We start from the raw sequence: 25,313 nt of genomic DNA on the forward strand, positions 1-25,313 counted from the left end.
ACCTACTATTCTTTCGGCAACCGCTTGTTCTGGACCAAGTACCATCGCAGATGCTGTAGTGCAGCTTCCCGGAAGGTTTTTGGAACTATAGCCCTTGATGTCGGAGTGGCCCCCCTAGACTTGAGGTCATACTTTTGCAGGGTAAGGGTAACTATTGAAATAGACTTTCGTTAGCCAAGGCGAAGCGAACAAACGGACGGGCTGTCGTACTATCACCTTCACCCATTGTGGTCTTGTTTTGACGTTCCCACCGGAAGATTTCAAGATTAGGTTGAGTAAATGGGGTTTCCTTGAAGCCTTTTGAGATGGAAAACCCGAACTTTGGTCCGAAGAGGGTCCATGAGATCTTAAGCAGGGGCAAGGTCGTCGGCAGGAATGCTACTTGGGCTCCTCTTCTTTCTCATTATCCTCAACGAATTTCTGCGACTAGCCCCATGTGGCAATGATTTTCGAAAGCTGAATATTATTTCAGCTTCTCTGTGGACCGTGTGGATACTGGCTCTCTTGCAGAATCTCAGGATTGATCCGTTAAGTGGAGCACAAAAACTTTATGGATCGCCCGGGGAATTCAACATGAGATCTTGCAGAGATTGGCACTTGACATGGAGACTCTCACTTCATAAATCGAATAGCTCTCGTCAGCTTGCTGCATGCCTAATCATTCCACACCACGTCTTGCCTACGTGGGTAATTTCATACTGAGAGAAGCGGGATGATACCTTTGAGACATATCATACACTGGAAGCACAATCGAGTGATGATTTGCGCTCCCGGCCGAGACTGCGGGGCTGCCAGGACGGATCGACATACACTTAGCTTCAGATCATCGAATCGCCGAGACTCGGTACGTAGTTGCTACGTGGTTATCTATGTAAAGGTCCACAAGTGATAGGGATTTGTACGTAAATGAATCTGTTGAGTGGCCTACGAAAGTGTAGCCTACCCTGGTTAGATGTTTAGCGGGTAAGCCAGTGGTGTCTAATTGGATCGAAAGTGTAGATTCATTTTGGGATTGTGGGTAAGCTCTTGTATATATGGTTCTAGTATGAACCAGGGTTCTTTTTGTGTGCACTGTGTGACTACTCAGGGTTTGTGACTGACTGAAGACTATGTACATTGTTATGCACAAGAACTATACACAAATGACTAAGCAGTGCATGGTGACTACTGTATCGAGGTTAGACAAAGTCATGTGATTGAAGACTCTGTCTTGGCGTAGTGCCTAAGGCAGAGTTGAGGTCTCCGAACAGTAACGCTATTTACAACAACTAACAGGGTAACATGGATGTGCTGAGCTGGCATACTTAAAGCTCTCTGATGGATTTAACGCCGGCCTTTCCTCTCTAGCAACTGTCCCCCCTAACAATCACGTTCCAGTTGTCCGAATGGAAGTCTTGCCCGGAAAGCTTCACTCCTCCTCTTTGGCAGTTGTTGAGAATGACCTGGGCGCCATCGGCGATGTTGTTGAAGCTCGGAAGGACCTTAGTGAATGTGTTCTGTTCATGATGTCAGTAAATGTCCTTGATATAATCTGCTACAATCCTCACATCATTGCACCACCAGATGGCCGTGCCCCATGAGCAGCTGACTCGCCCACAGTTGCCAGGTCCAGGTCCGTTGGAAGGCTGTCCCGAGACCCCGCGCAAGTGCTTAATCCCGGCTTCAATATCACCACGGCGCGCCTGTGGGAAGTTGTTGCACTTGATGTCGTCCCGCTTGCCAAATACTGTCGCGTCTCTCTTGTCCAACACTGTGGCAAAGTCGTCATCGTAGTTGGGGTTGATCTCTAAAAGCTGCGCATGCACCTGCTGGACGGTTCCGTTGAGGATAACCTTGGGTCCTCCTGGGGTTGTCTCAACCTCCCATGAGGGCTCTTGAATACCATATCCAGGGATTGGAGACTCATCCAGTGCTTGAGCCTGTGAAAAGGGTTAGGAAATGTTCCAAGTTGCCGTGCTCTTCCCGATTCGAAGGACTTACGGCTGCTACAAACCCCGCGGTGAGGATAGAAGCAAATTGTGTCAATTTCATAGTAGCGACAAGATATCTCAATTCGAAAATCAGTTGTCAGAAGGAATGAGGATGAATTCTGCTGAATGAATCCACATATGTGAGAACATTCCTCCCTTTTATATCTGGACGATTGCTATATGCTCTAAATTTCGGTTCTTCATGCAGCTCCACTGCAATTCCTGAAAACCCACGATGGCTTCTCTTTCAGACACCTTGACTCCATTTACTCGCCCCCAAAATGACCAACAAAGGATTCAGAAAAAGCAATTGGACGACAATATAAGACATCCAAAATTGCTCGCTAGGAGATCCACCTAAGGTTCATCGAATAGAAGAGGATGGTTTGATGACAGTTTTGCCCATGTTGGGTCTTGGCTGATCTGGAAGACCCTTCCGTAGGAAGCATGACAACTGCATTTATCGAGTGAGCTGAGACTCCGTAACAGCCTGGAACTAGTTGACTGAGTCCAACTGTGATGCCTTGGGAGCCAAGCACCTTCCCCAAATTGTCTTCACAACCCGGCGCCAGTTTTGTGAAGGTCTGGACACAATGCCGAAGATACTCCACCAACTCTGAGGAGATTCACACGGTCAACCGCCAAGACGCGCTTAACGGCCCAATATACCAATTCGGAGAATTCCTCGCACAATTTCCGGTTTTTTGTGGGTTGATTTTGCAACAATATCGCTGAAAGTGGGGCAATATGGAAATCCTGTTCACCGATGGCTTCCAGCAACGGATCCCTGATTATCCTAGAACCCTGACTCCCCTGTTGATCAAGCCATGCACACTGGGCTTATTTTCCCTGCGGGCCGCGAACACCATAGTTGCATGGCAATTCAGGTTGCTGCTTCAATCACTGGTTAAAGCTGAATGGAAGGTTCTTTGCTGAAGATGACCCACTTACGAAGTCTTCTCGGCCCCCAAATCTCCAAGTCGGCTGCACGCTAACATAGTAACTATTTGTCTCTGGTTTCTTCTTTCTTGGTTCGGAGGTTCATGAGTTGCGAAGGAAAGTAATAAATGGGCCAGATGGAACTGTGAAAATCTAGCTCGTTGACTAACAACGGCGACATATCTTGCAAAACGCCATAGCACGCGATAGGTTCCCGCAAGTATATAAACGCTTCGCTCCGCTGCGCAATACCCCCCCTGAACGTTAAGTTAAGAGATAGTAGAACACCTTGATAACATCAAAGGCTATATAAAGGATAGTTGAGTCTGCTTATTAGCTTCCTAAGCACTCCATTCACAGCGCCACTTGACATTGAATATCCACTCATAACATTCAAGTAGTCCAGTTCCTATCATATGTCTCGTAATTTAGCAAATAGTGGGGCATTGATGGCCCACCCAGTTTCCAAAGAATCCCATGTCCTTCTGCAGAAGCCCTTTACTGACTACAAAATAAATGATCCAGTAGCCAAGAAGGGTTGTGTCGGGTCGCTCCACGTTATCATGCCTGCCACTTGGTAATTTCAGGCAACTTCGTAAGGGAGGTCCACCTCTCCTGCCCTATCTCCAAACGTACATGTACTCTTGGTGGAAGCAAGACTTAATTTTGCGCGTGCAGATATGTTGTCGTGAATGGGATTGTACTTTATGATATTTTATTTTTTTCGACCCAGAAAACCTCCAAGGCTTTGGGGGATGGCAGGGTATTAGGAAATGAACGGACCTTCGAGCTAGTAGAGACTATGCACCCAGTCATATTAACACAACACCCTCCTTGTTGGTGGAGGAGGAGGAGGATATACATTCCATACGATAATCCTTGTTCCTGTTATGATGATATTTATTGTAAAGTATCCTTTTTGGATGGTCAAGGATAATGCTGCTCTGTGGCCTCGTTATCCCGATTTCTTAAGGCCTTACAGAACTCTACATAAGCGCCCGCTATTCATTTGCAACTTCACCAATTTCTCCAAATTGGAAGCGCAGGAATCTTGCAGCGTCGCGTACACCAGGGATCCAGGAACGTAGATACATGAGCGCACGAAAGCCAAGGGGGAGCATTTCGACACCGGGAGCTTCTGCTAAACGAATTGATTCCATCAATTTCAAGCCAGGATGGAGGAGTTCTAAGGTCTTAGGATCGTCCACATATGAATGGAACTCAGCGCCGATACCACTGACTGGCTGTATTGGCTTTGTCCCATTCAAGGCCTGTAGAGTCATAGAATTGATACACTCAAAAAGCAGTTCTCCTCGGCGAAAGGTTTGACAGAGTCGTTGTAACAGCCGTTTCACATCATCTTCTGGCAGATAGCACAGCAATCCCTCCATCACGACAAGTACTGGCCCGTCAGTGGAAAGCTCATGCATCCAATACTCATCGAGAACGTCAATTCCGAGAAGGGAGTAATCTCGACCAGGCAAGGATGTAGGCTGAACTTTTCTTCGAAGCTCAATGACCTCAGGAAGGTCAATGTCCATCCACCGAGTGTTGTCGCCCCAGTTCACGCGGTCCATTCGACTATCGAGGCCACATGCCAGATGTAGAACAGTGGTGTCTGGGTTGTGTTGGAGGAAGTCTGAAGTCCATCGGTCGAAATTGCTTGTTCGAACAGCGATGCTTGCCATCTGATTGGGTGCCATAGTCATCTTGGTAACATCGAAGTCAAGCCGATCTAAAATATGTTGAGCGTATGGATCGCCGAGAATTGGGCGAGGGGTGCGGAAGTCATGGGCTCGGGCAATAAGAGTGACAAGGAGAGTCTTCGCAACGCCGTTGAGATCGATCTCTGCCTTCTTGATCACCCCTTGCTGTTCACCCGAGGGCGAAACCTGGGTATCCCTGGCGTTACCCGAATCATCGTCTGTGTGTGTCCATAGTTGTCTGCTACATGACAATTTCTTCGTTTAGACGGCTTGAATAATGGAGCCCCCTACCACCCAAAGCTTATATCCTCTAGTGGATGGAAGTGGTGGTGCAGACGGCGGGTCTACCTAGTTCACGGAGAATTTGACCAACAGTTTTTGGCCGAGAGTCATGCGGTTCTGGAATCGTTGATTATATATTATTCCTTTAGAAAAGCATCGGACCAGGAATTCGGAGTGTCAACAATACTGCTATGATTCCAAAACTGCTGCAAGTACTCAGCCCACCCTTAACCTCCAGTTCTTCTTCAGCATTAACCCTAGCCACGTGATGTGTGTCATTCCAGTATCGTGAACTACCCATAACTCTTCTAGGAGCTGGAGAACCCACCGCGTGAACACTAAACGATTGGTCGAATATACCTCTTTTCAGTAGGCCGTGCTGAGATCTGGCCAGAGGTGGAGTTTCCTCGTGGGGCTGGCTCCCTCAACCAGCCGATCGCCCGGAAGCAGACGAAGAATAGCACTGGTCATCAAGAGGAGCTGACCGTGCTTGAGCATGTCGGTGAACCTTTCTCTCGGAATCATGTGGACGAGAGGACTATACATGAGGGATTGGAACTGCTGCCAGACAAACTCGACGCGATCATTTTTGGCGAGGAGTGTATCCTAAACAGCCACAGACTGTTCCATGGCTACAAGTCAGAAAGGGAGGCTCCAATCTGCAGACAAAATCTAGTGTTAGTGGAGGAGAGCAAACTAACACTGGAAAAAGGTAACAGGATATAACATTTGGGAAGGAACAACAGGGGGAGACAATCAAGACCTGGAGAATCTTTTCTATCACATTCCAGATGCATTGATTAATTACAAATGTCGGGGAGTGGAGCTCGCCTTGCTACTATTCTCGAGATGAACCCACTTATTAGACAACATCTTGAAGCTTCACTGGCCGTTATGCAGGAAGATCCTTGTCAATCAACCAAGGGGGGCTTTGGACACGTAATATTCGTGTGGTACTTTTATATAGCACTATTAATCATTTAAGAAAAATAAAACCAAGTGAGGAGCTTTCAGGTCATGAAGATGGCCGACGGTTTTACCCATTCTTCTGACTAAAGGCCCCGACTTAGCCTTAGAAAGAGGGACGTCAATGATACCGCGCATCGTACCGGACTTAGCAATAGAGGGATTAGCTAATATTTGATGTTCTAGGGTTATGGTACTGCAAAGCTGTCACTAGCCGCGTGGGTGCATCTCTGGGGAAGGTACAAGACTGTATATTAGAAACCAAGATCGACGGGGTACGTCTGCGTGATAAGTTCTTTATGTTAGACGAGAGCAGGCAGGTCGCTCTTATATATCTCAAAGATATAGATATGCCCCTTTGAGGAGCATCACCATCTTATCTTTGATGCTATATCAGAAATCACCAGATAAAAAACGGCTAACGATGTCCTTGTATTCACATCCCTCATCTAATCTGCCTAGTCAATACGTTCAATAAACGCATGATTAGGGAAGTTCGGAGTCTTGATTAGGTACATCCCTCCAGTACCGGGAGTTGGAATAACTTCATGACAGATGTTGACATGATTCCAGAAGAGACCCTTATATTCCCTGTTTTCCTGTCTCTCACGTAGAATCTGAACAATCGAACCAGGTGGGCAATGTCGATCAACATACCAATGGCCCTTGACGAACATATTACAGTTGACGCGCCACCTGGCAGTGTTGCCAGACGACGTGGCCGTCGTGAATTCTCTTCCACCAAACTGGGGGCAGATGTTATATTGTGGTGTAGGGCCGACCTCCGCCAACCGTCTAGCAACATCGCTACCGTCATGCTCATGCGACGCAGTTCCTCCAACGCCTGTCACCTTTAGCGCGTCAAGTGCTTTCTGAAGCTCTGCTTTCTCAGCTTCGAGTTTAGCCTTAGCAATTTCCCATTCCTTAGCCTGGTTTGACTTCTCCACTTCACACTTGTTTTCCATATCTTTGGTGATATCAGCCTTCGTCCGTTCGAATTGAGCCTTTAAGGCTTCGACAGCACTGGAAGTGTGGGTCTTGCACTTCTCCGCCGTCCTCCTTTCACATTCAGCTTTCTCTATCCGAGCGACTGCAGCCTTCTGCGCTTCACACTGAGCGTTTGATGTTTCAGCAGCACTCGCAGTCTCAGCGATCCTTTTGTCGCACTCGGCCTTCGCAGCGTGACCGAGAGTAGCCTTCTCCTGTTCACATTGAGCCTTCGACGCTTCGACAGCGACAGCAGCGTCATTGCACTTCTCGGTGATCTCCTTTTCGCATTCGACTTTCTCCGCTTGACTGAGCGCGGCCTTCTCCACTTCACACCTGGCTGCAGCATCCTTTTCACATTGAGTCTTAGCTGCCTCGACGGGCTTTCCGCAGCCGCTCTCCGGTTCCGGCTCATCGACTATACCGCCAGTTTTTTCAATCAACAAGAAGTTACTACCCGAGGCGGTGCTATAGCCCTGAGTGGTCACTAAAAAGCACTGGCCTCTGGGAGTCCATGAAGTTGCGAAACAATTAGTGTCGGCAGCACAGTGCTTAGCGCACTCACGAGCATCTACACCTTTGATTGGTGATTTATTAGATCCAGTGGCCCATTTTCCACAGGAGTACGTGAACTCGACCCCGTTGACAGATCCTTTGCCGGATGTGCTTCCCCCGGAGCAGCAGGTATCATAAGCTGTTCGGTGGTTGCCGCTGGACAAGGAAAGACAACCATTTCCACTTGCAGAGCCCAAGGGGGCCTGAGTAGCCCATGCTGCACCCGCAGACAGGAATGCAAAGAGGAAGGGTTGGCTAAACATCATGGTCCTCTTGCGCCTCACGAAAAGAGGTACTAATGGCTAAACCGAAATAAAAAGAATCAGATCTAGATATTGGGGTTTCAAGTGGGTGGGTGGAAATACCCAAGTGAGAATAGGGCGGAAAATATACGCCGATGGCTATTTGTTTCCAATATCGAATCCACAACAAATACAGGGTGTTATGGACTTACTTTTAGCACACAGCTTGCTGTATTAGTCGTAGCTGTGCAATAGTTTGCACGGCAGTGGGTCTAGTTGCCTAGGCCGCGTGTGTGTGATAGGTACATTCAAACTCAGATCTGCGGATCTTCTATGAACTGCTACCCTTTGAAATGCCAGCTGGCGCGAGGTTCAGCTGCTCCACAGTGCGCCTCGCGGGATAACTCCGATATGCATAGAGGAAAGACAGCTCTGAGGTCGAGCAAACAAGGCATTTTCCACTGACACATGGTTTGGGTGCGCCCTCCGAGTTACTCCTCTACGTGTGGCCCGAAATATCACTCAGTAGTCCGATAGCAGAATGGAATATGGGAAATATTCCTGAAGTGGCTTCTGTATTTATCGATCAGGGAACAAGGGTTTGTTTCGCGTGGGGAACTAGGAAGCTGATCTCCACGTCGCATGGACCACCACAATCATGGACACAGCTAGAGCTCACGCGGGTACGTAGAAGAGACCGTCCATCAAACTCTGTAGAGTGTTTTGAGCTCGTTCCAATGTGTTTTGGTGGGTTTTCTTGGGACCAACCAGGCGCAAAATAGGCTGACTCCCGTTTTAAGAAAATCAGGACTTTCCACGCGAATTGCACAAGGTTCAACTAGATTACATATTCTCGCTAGCAGCGTAAGTAGTGGAAAAGTATGCCGAGAGAAGAATCCCTCAGACCTTTCAGCCGTCGGTACCAGACGGTGCAGCATCTTCTGGCGGCGTTAGCTTCGGCATGTTCAGTCTTCAGCTTTCTTTTTTGGGCTACAGTGTTCCACCTTGGAAGCTAATCATGCAAGCTAGTCACCGAAGCGAGTTCAGCTCCCCCACAGCCAAGTGGAGCCATCCAGGATCATCGCGACCTCAGCCCCGAGATTCCCGGCGGTCGAATCAAGATCGGTTCACCGTGCCGTGGGGAAGTCTCTTGAAAGCTCTGGAATTCAGTTAGTGATAGTATTATACTGGTACTTGAGTGAGTGGAGATTTGATATATCTTCGTGAGTGGCATATTATATTTAATGACGGAAAGACTTTAAGCGAGATCGTCCATCAACCAACCAAATTGGCTCGAAGCTGAGGTGGGATCTCTTGATCGATATTGTGAGATAGCAAGGTCAATGCCCCTAGTTCATCTGCATATCATTGCCGTTTATGGAATCTCGACGAATACACTGTCCTATCAACTCTCTTCCTCACTTCAAAGTCCTACCCCGGATTCCACCGCACGACTGAAGTCTATTCTGAGATCTACAAGGATATAGCTCTCATGAATTCAAGCTCAGCTCGCCACACATCTTTTTTGCCCTTCCGTCGCGGTGATCGTCGATTTTAAGTTCATGGCGACGACGCAAAGAGAGAAGATGGTCCATTCTGTGGATCTTGGAAAAGGCGTCTGCCATTCTGGACGGAGCCAGGCGCCAACACGGTGGAATCTCAATCTCTTCAGCTTCGCATTCAGCTTCGCAGCATACGGCAGTGGCCAATGCGAATATAAATAACATTACCTCCCTGTCCTTTTATTCCCTACTTCGCACCACCATCCATTTCTCCTTCAAATCGGTCATCATGGTCAAAGCCAATGGCCTGTTGGCCCTCCTCGTTGGCATTTCTGCATACCATGTAGAAGCCCGAGGCTCCTCCCGTGGTAAAACCAAGTACACCCTCGATAATATCCTTCCTTTGACGGACCCGAGCTCCGGTCTTGTTAAGTGTTGCCCGGAGGGAACCGAATTCGACGGTCAGGCCTGTGTCCTTGGTGTACCTACCTGTCCGGAGGACTTCATTCGCAAGGATAACAAGTGTGTCTCGAAGTTCAAGCCTATCTGCCCCGATGGAAGCGAATATGACGGCAACCTTTGTGTGTCTGATGGACTCCCCACTTGCCCGCCCCCTACCACCCTAAAGGGTAACTCGTGTGTGGCTGGACCACCAACCTGCCCTTCTGGCCTTGAGTACAACGGCAAGGTATGTCAATCGAAGCAACTCCCGGCGTGCCCTACAGACTACACCTTCAATGGCAAGACCTGTGTCAGTGTCAAGAAGCCTCAATGTCCTGAGGGACTGAAGCTTGGCGACGGGAAGTGTATCAGTGTCGGCTCTCCGGTCTGCCCTGCTGGCGCAGAGTACAACGAAAACCTTGGACTGTGTGCCTCTGTCGTTGAGCCTGGGTGCGATGAAGGAAGTCAACTCAAGAACGGCGAGTGCGTGTCTGATACTCCACCATCCTGTCCCGAGGGCGGGAATTTCAACCCTACCACAGCGAAATGTACCTCCGCCGAGAAACCGACATGCCCTCCTGGCTCCGAACTGGATCTACACTCTCAGAAGTGTGTGCTTAGTGAGGAGGCTGACTGTCCTCCCGGTAGCGTCCTCTCTACTGATCTTGCTTCTGGTGTTGCCCGTTGCTGTCCTAATGGTATGGCTTGGAATGGTGACGTCTGTCTCTTCGAAACTGATTCGAGCGGCAAATGCCCCCCTGGCCTCACTCAGGTGGGCAAGTACTGCCACAAGCAAGCTACCAAGATTCCCCAATGCCCTCCTGGCGCGAAGCTGGATGGTAGCCGCTGTGTTCTGACGGAGCTTCCTGAATGCCCTCCAGGTCACATCCTCGAAGGATCCACTTGTGTTATGATCGAGAAGCCGGAATGTCCCCCTGGTTTAACACTGTCCGGGGGCAACTGCATTTCGACCGTTGAAATTAGCTGCCCGGCTGGAACCAGGTTCGAGAAGGGTGTTTGCACCAGCGTCACCCCACCCACCTGTGAGGACGGATTCGTTTTTGACGGCACTAACTGCGTCTCCACCACCCACATCCCCATTTGTCCTGAGGAGGGCCACACTTTAGACGGTGAGGAATGTCTCATTCCGCTCATGCCCACCTGCCCTGAAAATACAGCCTTCGATGGTACCCGTTGTGTTTCCACCATCTCTCCTTCCTGCCCATCCGGCTCTGTCCACAATGGTCAGGGCGACTGTCTGACAACCTCCGTCCCTCAATGCCCTCCAGGATCTACTTTGCTTGGTGGTGGCTGCGTCGTTGGCGTTCCTGCCTGCCCCAAGGGCACAGTTTGGGACTCCAAGCAGTGCATCAGTCCCAAGGATCCCGAATGTCCCCCAGACCACAAGTGGAGCAACGGAAAGTGTCTCAACCTAGTTACCGTGGAATGTGAGCCTGGCTACGCCTTGGTCAATGGCGAATGTGTCTCCGACAGTAAGCCAGAGTGTGCCCCAGGAACCACTTTCAACGGTCAGGAATGTGTTGGTGACGTACCCAACTGTCCCGAGGGACTTGTCTTTGATGGGGAGGACTGTGCCCATCCCGAGGAACCTGCTTGTCCCGCTGGAATGAAGTTCAACGGCAAGAAGTGTGTAGCTGAGAAGCCGCCTTCTTGCCAGTCTGGCACCACCTTCGACAAGAAGACGAAGGAATGTGTGGCTGTTGAGCCCCCTCAGTGTCCCCCCGGTCAGGTCTTCAATGGAAAGAACTGTGCCCTGGCATCTGGTGACTGTATGAGCTTCGAGTACTGTCCTGTTATGGGCGGTCTTTCCAACGGCGGCCTTACTACCGGTGGCCCTTCTACCGGCGCCGAGGAATGTCCTGAAGGAACTGTGTATGATAAGTATACCGGCATGTGTGCTGATTGGTGAGCGTGGATGTGAGCTCTCTAATTTGTAAATGTGATGGAGAATAGTGCTAGGTAGAGCAAATGTTCTGTAATCAAGAGTGTTTTTAGCGTGCAGCATTGATCGTCAGAGTCCTTACCAGTATGATATATGTACTAGTGTATAGTATCCCTGCTTCTATACTACGAATCCAAGTCTGAGATACCGTAGTCTAATCAAGCCGAAATATTGTCATACCATTCACGTTAGCTTAATCATGAACCCCTCAGAGTCGTCAGTTGGGTGCGAATTAGAATACAACGTCATGTCAGTCGGTTATACATACAATTCGAACTAAAGTTTTAATGATTGCGCAGCGGAGCTAGCAATATACAGGACAGGTTTTCACCTTCTCGACTCTGATTGGCCAGCCTCTGCGCTCTGATTGGTCCATATTTAGTCTGTGCTTTGTTCATGTATCTGGCTTGTCATTGGTCCTCAATTCATCCGGGACATTAACTATTGGCCGCTTGCCCGCTTACTAATTTAGATAGTAATTGAAGGTCATGTGATTAGATCGCTGCGCACGTCTTTGGCAGGTCTTTGGCCTAGCACTAACTAGTAATACTTGAGTCGTGCAGCCGACGGCCTCAGGCATCAGCACGTGCTTTGTACATCCCGGTCAATGATAAGTCAGCGTCTCGGGGTCGGTCGACAAATTTCCGATGCTCTCGGAAGAACAGACCAAGGTTAGGAAGCATCAAAGAGTCACTCTAAGGGAGCCTCGAATCAAGTACTCCGCGCATGGCTCGTGCTCAGTTAACTATGGAGCCTCAGAAAACTCTGTTCATTTTTTTAACAAGAGAGCTATACTCTGTTTTGAGCCTGGTCCTCTAGTCAAGGACTATCATATTATATATTTCACTAGTATGTTCAGCATCTCCGAAAAACCATACTATCAGTAAACAGTTCTATTTTCCTACAATTTATTTAGAAGACATAAGTGCCTAGAAGCCTTGATTTCACAACCGAGGGCTAAACATTGTCGACTTTCTCTCCAGGATCCTGAGCCTTCAAGTCATAATGCGGTGCCATTGGGAAATAAGGAAGTGACATTTCTTACGTACGGTATCTGGATAATTTGAATCGAATCCATGCCCGATGAATTTTCACTTCTTTTTACCACCAGACTGTAGTCTCCAGTGTGTCCCTGGGGTGTTTGCGGTGGGGAGAATTTCTTGTCATATTCGATCTAGAAAATGTCCAAGTCTTCTCAAACCTATGAATTGAATAGAGATTAAGACAAACTTTGTGATACACATGGATGATATTGTAGGGAACAGGTATCGTCAAACCTGAGATTGGCTCCTGCTCCACTATGTGCACAGCGCAACAGCTGGGCTGCACTGCACTAAAGAATTCATAAGATAAGGCAGATTAGCTCATCCTATCTGCTTATCATAGTAAATGCTTGAAGTATTCGGCTTCTTAGAAAATAGAATATAGATCATGCTTCAAATCTAGACACTTTGCCTGATTTGATATAAAAGTTTCTTCCAACTGCTCTGACATATAAACCAGGGAGGAAAGGCTGTAGAATATTCATACAGCTCAGGAGTGAGGCAAGCAATGGTCTAATCTCCTGATATAGTGCTCAGTAACCGTACACTAGGAGAGGGCCAAAGATCAGAGAGCCAGGTGGAGGGAGGTGGAGAGGTGGTGGGGCTTCGGGGGTCGCCATTTTGGGCTCTGATCCTATCGTTCATGAGCCAATGCATTTGTGGTGGTGATTTTGATGCAGGTAAAGAAGCCGGATGTTCTACGAGACGTAACGTTTCCGAGGTTATATGGTTTTGAGACGCCTACTTCGTTCTCTGGGCACGGAGGCCCATAGCGGCTACTCTGTAACAATGGTCCGGACGCGCGTTTTATAGTTCCTGGGCAGAAGTCAACTATGGTTGTAGCGGAAAACGGAGCAAATGAGAAAGGTAGGAGTGGAGGTCAAAACTTGGCATGTTTGATACCTGCTGGTATAGGGTGCTCACATGAGCTGTTGCTCGAAGTATCTTTGTAGCTTCCTTATTGATGAATGTTGTTCTCCTCTACTGCTTGTGCTTCGCAGCTGAAGTTGTATCCGTAGGCCCTCATGCGAAGCATGACGCGAGAACAGAGCCAACAAGTGCTTTTGTGGGCGCCAAAACAAATTACAGATAAGGTACACTTACTTCATTCTACTGGGCAGGGTTATATGGAACTAACGGGGTATGTGGTAGTAGTCCTTGACGATAATCCGCCCTAAGACCCTAGGTGCTCTGTGCATAAACTTCTCGAGGCTTGGCTCTACCCCGCATTCCTGGGGTAGTGAGCCTGCAGCGATTGACTTACAATTCGTCATTCATTTGTGTATCTCTATACTAGGCGCTGGAATTTTGTGCGGGGTTCTTCTTATCAAGATCGTCAAGAAGGCCTAGGCCTGGTCAATGTCTTGATTGGCACTAAATGACTCGCGCTACTCAGCTCCACAGATTCGGTTATCTACCCCGTGGGGTAAACGGGGTCGAACCTAACATGGAGGGGTTACTCAGTAGGCTCTTTGTTCATGGCAGCTGTTATATGTCCTCAGCGCAGTATCAATGAGGAGATATAGCCGCTGAGCCGAGGGTACCTATGCAGGTCTTCAATACCATGGGGGAGGCGGGACTACTTCAAGCGCCGATCACCCACCAAAGCAAAGACACCTAAGGCTTGTTCATTTTTCTCTTTGACCCAAGATCCGCATAGGGCTCCTGTCCATCCTCTGCCAGAATGAACGAAAAAGATAATGCAGCAGAGGAGATCGAGGAGGCTGGTTCTAAACCACTTCAGGCCTTAGGTTTGGTCAATGGCGGAGACGCTGAGAGCGTTCAACAGTGGACGAATGAGGAGGAGAAAAAGCTGGTGTACGTATGTGACTTGCTGCTCTTGTTCATAGATGGACTAATAACTGCCCAGGCGAACCATTGACTGGCGCGTGTTCCCAATGCTATGCACCATCTTCGGGCTCTCCCTATTAGACCGCACAAACATATCGTCTGCATACATTGCCGGCCTCGGAACTGATATTCAACTTTCGCAAGGGTAGGTTATACTGATGCCCTACACAATTGTTTGATCCTAACGTTCGAAGGCCACGATACAACATCGCCCTGCTTGTCTTTTTCATAGGTAGGCTCAACATGTCTTCATGGGGTGCTAAATAAGTCTAATCGACGTCAGGATATGGCTTATTCGAAATCCCATCGAACCTCGTCATCCGCCGCATCGGTGCCAGAGCATGGCTAAGCTTCCTGATTATATCATGGGGCGCTTGCGTCCTCGGGATGGGCTTCGTTCGAAGCTGGCAGTCTCTAACCGTGTGTCGTGCGTTGCTCGGGATCTTCGAGGCTGGACGTATGACTCTACTCCCAATTGTGACCTACATAAGTTAACATGTGGCCAGTCTTCCCCGGTGCAGTCTTCATCATCGGATCGTGGTACCGACAGTATGAGACAGCTACTAGGATATCGCTTTTCTATACGGCGGCGCTGATTGCGTCTGGATTCGGGCCGATCCTCGCTTACGTATTTTCCTTGATTCGAGTAGGGGATGGAATATACGCCCAGGGCTGGCGGTGGATCTTTATCGTCGAGGGCATTGCGACCATTGTGGCTGGGATTGCTGCCGCGTTTTTTGTCGTGGAATGTATGCTCTACCCTCACCGTGGAGCCCTCAACGAATTAAGGCTGACCTCATAAAGTTCCCGATAAAGCACGCTGGTTGACGGCCCGGCAGAAGCAGATTGCGATCGCTCGGCTATCCGTTGATAAACAGGAGAAAGAGTATAAACACCCTAGTTTTAGGGAGGCGATGGTGATGATCTGGGATTGGAAGGTTATCGTTTAGTAAGGCGCTCCCAGCCCTGACCCCCGCGCCTTGTTGGTATATACTCATTTGAAATAATGAACATAGTTCAATTCAGTACTTTATCGCCGCTTCAAGTGTCTATTCAATTGCCTACTTCAAGACCATCATTCTCCGAGAAGGGATGGGCTTCAGCTACGCTCTGTCCCAAATACTCTCCTCACCACCGTATGTATTCGCCGTAATAATGTCTCTGGTTATGGCCTGGCTGTCCGATAAGTATAAAATCCGCTGGGCTATTCTAGTGGTCCAATCGCTTTCCGCTGTCGTTGGGCTCCTCATCACACTTTACAGCGGACCACCAGGCGTTCGGTACTTTGGTCTATTCATCGCCGTGTTCGGGACACAGGCCAATATCCCTGGGACGCTATCATATGGCCAAAGTCAGATTCCGACTGTGGAGAAACGTGGTGTTATCGCGGCAGCTATGATATCTGTGGGTGCTGCTGGGGGTATTGCGGGGTCCACGATTTTTAGGACGCAGGATGCGCCGGTGAGTGCCCTTTTGGCGCTTTACTCTTTTCCCAAATTGGCACTGATGTTGTTTTTGCAGAGGTACCTCCCTGGAATGTGGGCCACGATTGCGATGCAAATGCTATATACCGTTGTGACGGTGATCTTTTCGTTTTACCTTAAGCGACAAAACCGCCTTGTGGACGAAAACAAGCGAGGTGACTTGGAGGGCGTGCCAGGGTTTCGATATGCTCCTTGAGATGGTCTGGATAATGTTATGAAGGAGTGAAAAAGTCAAAGAGAGCGAAACCCCGTGATACTCTTTTGGAGCCTCAAAGATGCAGAGACTATTGAGAATTGAGGGTCTTTCAATCAAGGGAAGCTTGTTGTAGGCTATGGTCAAGCTATCGAGAAATGGATATAAGCCACAAAGGTTCTCGTCCGGAAAGTCAAATCTATACATGGGACGCCTAAACTCTCTATATCTTTTTGCTATTGGAAAGTATGGATACGCAACTGCCTCACGTTTCATGCTTAACAACGCTCACCTTATCGCATGTCCTGTATGTTCACCTCCACGGCGTAATCTGACCGGTTCTTCCATATCAGATGGTCCTATCGTTTGCGTAGCCTCACACCCCGCCAAGGTGTCAGATTCTGGAGAGTGGCTCAGCGTGCCGTGCAGCGCCGGGGACCAGGGGATTGGTGCACCACTGGGACATAGATACGATTAGCTCCAACGAAGCAACCTGAATGCATGCAGACCGTAAGCTGAGCCCTTGTGGGACTAGTTTCATTACCTTTGCCGTTGGGCAAGGACTTCGTGTGGGAAGATCCTCTCCCAACGGCATAAGGTGTCAATTGATAGGTGTCGGTTGTCTGAGGCCATTGCATTCTTGGCAAGCCATTTCGCGGGTGCCGAGACTCGCTCGTAATTAGCCCCCAAGCCCTAAGACTGCCTTCGACTAATGATAGGAGAGAGTTATATTACCACGTTCCTTCCGCCAAGGATTTCTCACCATTGCCAAGGGTTTGTACGTCATGGATAGTTGGTCCTAATTGTGATTCCAAGAAGTACGAACTACTCTTTTGGTCTAAGTACGATTTAGCCGACAAGCCACTTCCCCAGGACGGCCACAATCGCACGTCCAATCCCCGCAAAGCATAGCGTGTTTCCCCATATCTTGGCCGTTCTTATGCCCTGGAGAAATTCAGTGGGCTCGGATTACCGCATTGATCAAGCCGAGAGCGCGGAGAGGGGGGTCAATACTACATTTAAATAACTTCTGATAGCTGCTCGCGACCTCGCATGGTCCCATTTTTCTGTCTAAAATTCGATTCGCGCCATTGCGCTGTGCTTGAACAACATGTTTGGGTTACCAAGGTTCTTCGGATTTAGAGGCAGAGCCTTGAACTTAGCCATTAGCTCCCTGGGCAGTCTTGATTTCTTGTACGGCGCCGGCTCTGTCGAATAATCTCCGGTCTCGCTACTGATAGGTGTCGCACACAGGCTTTTCGGATATGATCAGGGCGTCACCGGTGGTCTGCTGGACCTCCCGTCGTTCATCAAATACTTCCCCGATATCAATGACAAGGCTGAGGGCATCGACCAAGCTTTGAAATCGCAGCGCAGTTTGAACCAGGGTATTGCCGTCGCATCTTACAATTTGGGATGCTTTGTTGGCGCCATCTTGACTATCTTTATCGGAAATCCGCTCGGTCGACGAAAAACCATCTTTATCGGCTGTTGTACTATGGCGACTGGGGCTTTATTGCAATCAACCGCGTTTCATTTGCCACATTTTATTGTCGGTCGGATTATCACTGGTATCGGGAATGGTATGAACACAAGTACAGTGCCCACATGGCAGTCAGAGTCATCTAAAGCCCATGATCGTGGAAAATTGGTCATGATTGAGGGTATGCTTATCACGGGAGGCATTACACTCAGTTACTGGATCAATTACGGTGAGTTCCACCCACTTCACTGCCATACAACAGAAGAATTACTGATGACTGTTGGCTAGGATTTTCGTTTATCCCCAACAGTGAGGTGGCATGGCGCTTTCCCCTAGCCTTTCAGATTCTCTTCGCCGTAGTCATTTTCATCTCAATTATGAATCTGCCCGAGTCTCCGCGATGGCTAGTGATGCAGGGCCGCAACGATGAGGCATTGGAGATTCTCGAATACCTTAATGAGAAACCGCGTGACGACCCCTATGTTATCAATGAGTTTAGATCTATTCAGGAGACCGTTAAGGAAATGTCCAAGGGTTCTTACCGAAGTTTGTTTGATATGAGCGAGTACCGAGAATTCCATCGCGTCGCACTCGCCTATGTCAATCAGATGTTCCAGCAAATTTCCGGAATTAATCTCATCACGTACTATGTGAGATATTCCCCGTGCTCCTGGTTTCGCTACACAGTACTAACACGGTTTGCCAGGCTCCCTCTCTGTACGCCGAAATCGGTCTGGGCGAAGGCAATCTGCCAAAGTTGTTAGCCGCCTGCAACGGCACCGAATACCTCATGGCTGCATTTATCCCGATTTTCATTATCGAAAAGGCTGGACGTCGGCCACTCATGCTCTTTGGGGTACTTAGTCCACACTCTATCTATTTCTTGTAGCTTTGCCGCTGCTAACACAAATTGTTCCCAGGCCGCGGGCATGTCTATCTCCATGGCTGTCCTGGCGGGAACCAACTACCGGTTGACGCATCTCGGTGATAGCCAGGCCGGTATCGGACAGGCCGTGTTCCTCTTCGTCTTCAACACGTTCTTCGCCATCGGTTGGCTTGGAATGACCTGGTTATACCCGGCGGAGATCGTCCCACTGCGAATTCGTGCACCAACTAATGCACTGGCAACCAGGTAAGAGCATATAAGCATCATCCATACAGGCCCCAGGTTTAAGCCAGGCTAACGTATTTCCAGCGCAAACTGGATCTTCAACTTCATGGTCGTGATGATTACTCCGGTCTCATTCACCAATATCGGTTACAAGACCTATGTCATCTTCGCTGTCATGTAAGAACTCCATGTACCAGTAAGATTGATTTTTCGCTGACAAAACCAGAAACGCATTTATGTTCCCCTGCGTGTATTTCTTCTTCCCGGAAACCCGCTACCGTTCCCTGGAAGAGATGGACAACATCTTCAAGAAGTCCACGAACGTTTTCAACGCGGTGACCATCTCAATCAAAGAACCTTACCGCTACGACAAACACGGCCAGCTGAAGCCGGAGTACCTCGAGGAGGCCATCCGTCGCGAGAGCGTTACGGCCCCGGCCCCCGTCAAGCCCTTTGAGAGCGACGACAGTACCACTGAAGTCAAGGCTTGAGTGATGAAGAGGAGAGATATGTAATAGACGTCGAGTTGGTTGCATGTATATCACCTATACCCGGCGGCCCAATGTGATTTCCTTTGGGTTGCTTTTTTCCCAAGTCAGCTTTTAACACTCTGCTTTTTCTTTGTCCTTCCTTTGGTTGAATTCAGGTTACCAGAAGTCTACAGATTTCCCGCAATTATACTCGAAATCTAATGATATCCTGAGACTGATCATGGCGAACTTCCCACAGTAATACTGCTTCTTGCGAACCCGACTCTTTCCGTGGATATGTCTCCCTATTCATGGTGTATAGAACTTCACAGCCGCGGCGCCGACCAAGGAGTATCTGTGACGAGCCAAGTTCGTGATGGCGCAAACAAGCCTACTGCCAAGGGTGTAGCACACTGATTCTCATCGGAAATATTAAATTTAACTGTAGCCACGCTGCAAGTCATATTCCTTCCCATCGCAGCCCCAGCCGGGTCCAGGGGCCATAGTGTCGGTTCTTAGAGCTGTTGTGTTTGTGGATGACTTGATTGGAGTCTCACTGAACGGTATAGATTAATGCTTGCCAGGATTAATGAGACAGAGTGTTCCGAATGGATAATCCAGTGCTCAGGCCCTATGGCGTTGGCCGTGCGGGACAAACAAAGCTACGGAGGCTTGGCGGTGCGGTCCGAGTGTTGGAGCCGACTTGGCATGACAAACAAAAAGAAATTGGAAAAAAAAGGGTTGATGAAAAAGGAAATAATGAGGTTGTACGATAGATAATATTGGAGCCTAGCAAGCATCCATGGCCTTACATCCGATATAACCGAACCATCGTACCGTTTTGTTCCGTCTCGTGTGGCCTGGGGCTCACAGTATAGTGGCTTATACGCTTAGACCCACCTGGCATCTGGCTTTATAAAATCCCTGCAATATGCACTAGGGAACACGCGAGTCAGCGCATCCTGAGCCTTTCCATTAACAGGTATTGCTACGATCCAACCGTGGCACTTTTTACGAGAGTCGGCTTACAAATTCGGAAAGTATCCCGCATGGCACGATATATAATTTCTTTGATGCGTTTTCTGAACACGATTGTCTATTGGGTAAAGTGAAAACGGCGATGCTTTTGACGTGGAAAAACACGATATAATCTCGGACGGCGGAACACGAGGGCCAAGCCTCGGTCATCCCACGGGTTACCTCATCGGGTAACCCGGCAGGAGCGGAGGTCAGACTAAACATCTTGGCAAATAATAACCAATCACACGTCGGAGGTCACGAAAATAATCAGGCAGACATCGCTTTGGTTGCCTGTCTTTCTCGGACTCAATTTCCGACGTGAAGGCCTTGAATCAGAACCCTAATACTGCTATGGAGGATATTCACCATCATACTCTGCAGCATGACAAGGTGTTCGCCTGCGCCTGGTTCCAATTATGAAACGAACATAACTGGACTGTAAGGGTTTATGGGCATGTTGAAAGTGTCTCAGCGAGAAAATCTCTTGTCGCGTAGACTCTTTTTTTGCTCTTCCGCTAATTTGATAACGGTAATACGTTTTAAAGCCGCTCAATATAACCATCATACACGGGAGATTTGTCTCACTCGGCTTTCTGTCACGGGTGTTGTGGAGAACGCGATCGGTTGTCAGAGCTTTCCATATAGGAGCCATCAAACGGGGTTGTGAGGATGCCCTGCCTACAGCTTCCATTTGGATACAAGATAAAAGAGACATGGAGGGCTGTCATTAAGTTGCACATGCTATGCGTACCTCTGTTACCTGCTCGCGGGCTTTTTCATTCCATCATCCCACTCAATATATCAACAAAACCCGACACATCCAAGTTCCCTTACAGAGGTGCCACATGCATCTCAAGATACGGAACCACCCAGCCCTAGAAAAGAGCTCGAGTTCCGACCAGCTCAATAGCAAGGCAATTTTCTTCTGTCTCTGGCTAAGTTCAAGATCTGAGCTGCTTGTAGCAGCCGTGATCCTCGGCGTTCAGGTCAGCCCCGGCTTGGAAAAGCAGCTCTTGTTCTCATCTTACACCACGTGCCATGCCTCTTCCTAGTTTGAGGATTGCCTCAGATATGACAGTGAAAACAATTAAAACAGTAAAGGCACATGTGGACTCAAAGAGAAAAATACAATCCATGCTTTACAGTATGTATCAGAGCATCGTGTTCCATATCATCTCGCTTCTTGAGAAGCTTGGAAGACTATAAATCTAACCAATAACGGCTACTCCTTGAAGGAGTAAGAATGTCCAATACGAGCCTCATACACTACCCGGGCGGCTACACAGCCTTGTGGTGGTAAGCGCAATGACAAGGCTGTGGGTGTAACATCATATCTCCCACCACCCTCTCCGGCTACTTCCTCAAGTCCTTCAGGTCAGCAGATCCATTGACATATACGTCGCCTGTATACTTATTACTGTAGTTGCCTAAAAGCTCTTTGTTCGCCTAAAGGGTTCTTTGTTAGAACAAAGGCTCTTTGTCTGCAACCACGTGATTGTAGGCCGATATAAAAGGTCTTACTTTGCCTATAAATCATTAAGAATTCAAGAATTCTACATTTTATTAGGGAGCTCATATTCTTCATTTATCTAAAATTACCAAGCATATTTCATCACCAACACCATCACATCGAATATACCTGCCATAGTCCACCGTGCATTAGTATTCTCCCACAATGACAACCTTCCCTGAAGCGGACGTTATCTGGTAGAATGCGAGCTCCTACTACGTTCGTTGTCCGTTCTGCGAAGAGGTTCATCACCACGGCATAAACTGGAAGACGAACACGTTGAGGATTTCACATTGCGAGAAGATGGAGACTTACCTTTGCTGCTTCCCCATTGGCGATCAAGGTCAGGTTGCGTATGAAATTGACAAGAGACGAGGCCGATGTACCAATATTTGTGTATCGCCTGATAGTGATACTGAGGATGACGATGTTGATCATCTGGCGATTGAGTTGGCTCAGAAGGCTACGATTGCAGCGCAGAGGGCGGATACATATGCGGATATCAATGAAGATGCGAAGGAAATTGTCACCATCGATCCAGGGCACGGCATTGAGCCGTTTGAACAAAAGAGAATTTTTGAACCAATAGGCGACTGTGTTAACGGGGATACAAGAGCGGTGGAGAGATACCTGGAGACTTCTAGTGAGGCCCAGCTGTTCATTCGAGGGCGAGACTACGATGGCAAAACAACTCTCATCAGCGCTGCAGCTGAGCCGAGCTCGGAGATGGTGTCGCTTCTTATTAAACACGGGGCTGAGGTCAATGCTGTTGACAAGCGCGGAAGGAGTGCCCTTATGGAGGCAGCACTCTTTGGTCGGGCCGAAAATGCAAAGGTTCTCTTGCAAAACGGTGCAGACAAAAACACTCGGGATAGCGATAACAGAATGGCTATTGATTTCGCTCGAGACCATTACAAGAATCGAAGAGAGAGATACGAGCGCACCGGAGGCAACCTGATATCTTCATCCAATCGACTGCCAGGCCGTCACGAAGACACATTCAAAAGGGACATTGATCGTCAGGATATCGTACGGCTTTTCAGCGGAGAGAACCGAAAATCAAAGATTGTTTTTGGGAGCCCTCCCACGTTATCAGGGTCTAAGTCCTACTCTTTCACACCCTCTCCGAGGCAGGACTCGCTAGTATTACACGGCCCGATAGAAGAGTATCCAATCAGCAGCAGCTATAAGACGGTGGCGCGGTTGGAACGAGGCGGAAAATTCCCATCCATTGGCGCTATGAGCGGATGGGCACATGGTTCGGTGCAGTCCCTCAGGGTTGATGGCCGACAGTGGACGGATGATGTCTTTTACATCTCGAATGTAGCGGGCCATGCCTTAGCTTCTCACAGCTGTGATCAGGGTAAGGACGGACGATACAATGCATGTCACGCCGAAAAGCAGTTGATAGCATACTTCATCGATCGCCATGTTTTCCTTCCACGCGACGCTGACCCGGACTCGGAACTGGAAAAAAGGATCGAATGTATAGAGGATGAGCTTCAGGAATTCCTGTCTGGCACTGAAATAGGCCGCAAGGTGGCGTCCCTGAGAAAGAGAAAGGAGGATCTAAAACATCAGATATTTGATGGGGACGAAAAGCTCGTCGGCAAGCATGATGAGATCAAGGCACTAAATTTGGAGCTCAAATCTGTTGAAACAGCCCTAAATCTGCTAATCGCTGACTCCCAAGCACGACCACTCTTAAAGCTAGAAAGCCAACTAAAGGTTCTGAATAAGCGACTAGACAGACATGCTGACCTGACTGAGATGGCTAGTGCGCCACCACCGGCTTCATTGGTCGAGGCGGTCATATTGATCAGCTCACGTCCTTGTCAAGACTGCATTGTGTTCACGGACAAAGTCAATAAACGCTTTGGGCTATCCATACAGTTATTCGCGGCACTTTGACTTGGATTACAGTTAAGGAGATGTCCCTATATGGTAGGAAACCAAGCGTTGTACACCCGCCGGCATCATGAGTGAGGTGTGATTCTTATGACTCTGTTCGGTTTAGTCTGTGGAGCTCTGGTCCGTGTCAGATATGTACGTCAAAACTAGACAGCAAGCGCGAGAGACAATTGGGATAACCAATCGAAGTTTGGTCAATAACAAATGTTGATATCTAACAGTCCAAATTGTATCATTCTGTGTCTCTCTGTACAGGGAACGTAAAACGCAAGCGCATAAGCTCTTAGCTAGAGCTCTTGTTTGCTGAGTATGATCCATCCTCATCGTGGCCTTTCCTTGGTCACCCTATATCAAAAGGCCTCCAATTCATAGCTCGCATACATAAACGGCCCCGCGCCCTTAACATCATTCTGCACCACGGGAACAGATATGTAATACTGCATACAGTTAGTAAAGCCTTGGTGCAATGATATGGTGCTCAGTAAACATCAGGGCTTACCTCGAAGCTCCCGTTGCTGCTTAGACTTCCCACCTCCACCGTTCCCTCCCAGTTCAACGTCCCGTTGTCATTTTTACTCACGAACCTGTCGACAAGCAGCTTATACCCCTTGTCGGCCACCTGAGAATATTCACTTTCCTCTAGGAATCCGTTCCGAATACCCTTTAAGAATCCATATGTGAACATGGCAGACCCACTACTCTCAATGTAGTTCCTGGGGTCGCTCGGGTATTGATCGTTCATGATCAAATACCACCCACCACTTTCATCCTGAGCTTGTTTAAGCGCTTGCGCTAGTTTCTGGAATCGGCTCAAGTTGGTCTCCCAGCCTGGGTGGGATTTGGGAAAGTAATCCAGGATATCCAGAAGGGACATGAAATACCAGCCCAGGGCGCGATTCCAGACGAGTGGAGCAGCACCTGTTTCAGGATCTGCAAGCTTTTGTTACTTTCTTGTTTGATCAAACTTGAGGATAATGGAAGGGGATGAAACAGCGATTTGTGAGATGTAGATGACATACCAGCCCAAACAGCAGCTTTACTGTAATCAAATCCATGGACAAGCAGCCCATCCTCACGCAAGCAATGCTCCTCGATCAAGTCAAACTGGAGCATAATATCATCCCACGCAGTGCTGTTATCTGCATCGAACCATGCAGTGTACAGCGCGTAGAAATTAGTCGACATGTAAATCCCATCCAGCCACATCTGGTTGGGATAGGTAGGATCACGATGCCATAGCCCACCTCCCTCATTGCGGGGCGTTATATCAATCTGTCGGCGGAGAGTATCGGCTCCTAGCTTGAACTTCTCCTGACCAGTGGCGGCCCAAGCAGCCAGGAAGTTTGTACCGATCCGTAGATCGTCAAGGGAGATTTTGTCGGTGAGGTTATAGTCGATCAATTCGCCTGAATCGCTCACGACGCCCGAGAGTTGAGACTCAATGAAGTCTAGATATTCGGCGTTGTTGGTTTTGTTGTGAGCGAGTTCAATGCCACGATAGAGTACACCGTAAGCGTAGTTCCGGGATACGGGCACCGATTTGGACAACCAAGATGAAGCCATCCATTCTGTGTAGTTGTTGCTGGACGCCAGTGTTGTACCTGCCGTCGCGGCGAGGAGGGCTATAGATGATCGCATCTTGAGGAGAGGTGATTAGACTAGTATGATAGCTAATCCTGCTCTT

General features: G+C 48.6%; 7 protein-coding genes across 7 annotated transcripts; 3 read left to right on the top strand and 4 right to left on the bottom strand.

Annotated features, from left to right (window-relative positions):
* Nucleotides 1-1,323: 1,323 nt before the first annotated feature.
* AO090001000055 (uncharacterized protein) lies at nt 1,324-2,031 on the bottom strand (the record flags this gene model as incomplete). The annotated part of the gene is made up of 3 exons (XM_023234358.1): nt 1,324-1,359; nt 1,548-1,919; nt 1,981-2,031. The coding sequence occupies 3 exons, from the start codon at nt 2,029-2,031 to the stop codon at nt 1,324-1,326; spliced, it is 459 nt and encodes a 152-aa protein (XP_023089492.1).
* A 1,879-nt stretch (nt 2,032-3,910) lies between these two features.
* Nucleotides 3,911-4,830, bottom strand: AO090001000056 (class I SAM-dependent methyltransferase; the record flags this gene model as incomplete). The annotated part of the gene is made up of 2 exons (XM_023234359.1): nt 3,911-4,732; nt 4,789-4,830. 2 exons carry the CDS (start codon nt 4,828-4,830, stop codon nt 3,911-3,913), a joined length of 864 nt encoding a protein of 287 aa, XP_023089493.1.
* A 1,491-nt stretch (nt 4,831-6,321) lies between these two features.
* Nucleotides 6,322-7,668, bottom strand: AO090001000057 (uncharacterized protein; the record flags this gene model as incomplete). The annotated part of the gene is made up of 1 exon (XM_023234360.1): nt 6,322-7,668. One exon carries the CDS (start codon nt 7,666-7,668, stop codon nt 6,322-6,324), a length of 1,347 nt encoding a protein of 448 aa, XP_023089494.1.
* A 1,770-nt stretch (nt 7,669-9,438) lies between these two features.
* AO090001000058 (uncharacterized protein) lies at nt 9,439-11,520 on the top strand (the record flags this gene model as incomplete). The annotated part of the gene is made up of 1 exon (XM_001818570.1): nt 9,439-11,520. One exon carries the CDS (start codon nt 9,439-9,441, stop codon nt 11,518-11,520), a length of 2,082 nt encoding a protein of 693 aa, XP_001818622.1.
* Nucleotides 11,521-15,900: 4,380 nt separating this feature from the next.
* On the top strand, nt 15,901-19,209 carry AO090001000061 (sugar porter family MFS transporter; the record flags this gene model as incomplete). The annotated part of the gene is made up of 8 exons (XM_023234361.1): nt 15,901-15,908; nt 17,253-17,318; nt 17,379-17,836; nt 17,896-18,257; nt 18,314-18,463; nt 18,528-18,739; nt 18,803-18,895; nt 18,945-19,209. The coding sequence occupies 8 exons, from the start codon at nt 15,901-15,903 to the stop codon at nt 19,207-19,209; spliced, it is 1,614 nt and encodes a 537-aa protein (XP_023089495.1).
* A 2,812-nt stretch (nt 19,210-22,021) lies between these two features.
* AO090001000062 (ankyrin repeat domain-containing protein) lies at nt 22,022-23,629 on the top strand (the record flags this gene model as incomplete). The annotated part of the gene is made up of 1 exon (XM_001818572.1): nt 22,022-23,629. One exon carries the CDS (start codon nt 22,022-22,024, stop codon nt 23,627-23,629), a length of 1,608 nt encoding a protein of 535 aa, XP_001818624.1.
* Nucleotides 23,630-24,107: 478 nt separating this feature from the next.
* Nucleotides 24,108-25,267, bottom strand: AO090001000063 (glycoside hydrolase family 88/105 protein; the record flags this gene model as incomplete). Its single annotated transcript, XM_001818573.3, has 2 exons — nt 24,108-24,559; nt 24,649-25,267. 2 exons carry the CDS (start codon nt 25,265-25,267, stop codon nt 24,108-24,110), a joined length of 1,071 nt encoding a protein of 356 aa, XP_001818625.3.
* Nucleotides 25,268-25,313: the final 46 nt, after the last annotated feature.

The sequence above is a fragment of the Aspergillus oryzae genome, chromosome 2 (assembly GCF_000184455.2).
Source record: "Aspergillus oryzae RIB40 DNA, chromosome 2".
NCBI lineage: Eukaryota > Fungi > Ascomycota > Eurotiomycetes > Eurotiales > Aspergillaceae > Aspergillus > Aspergillus oryzae.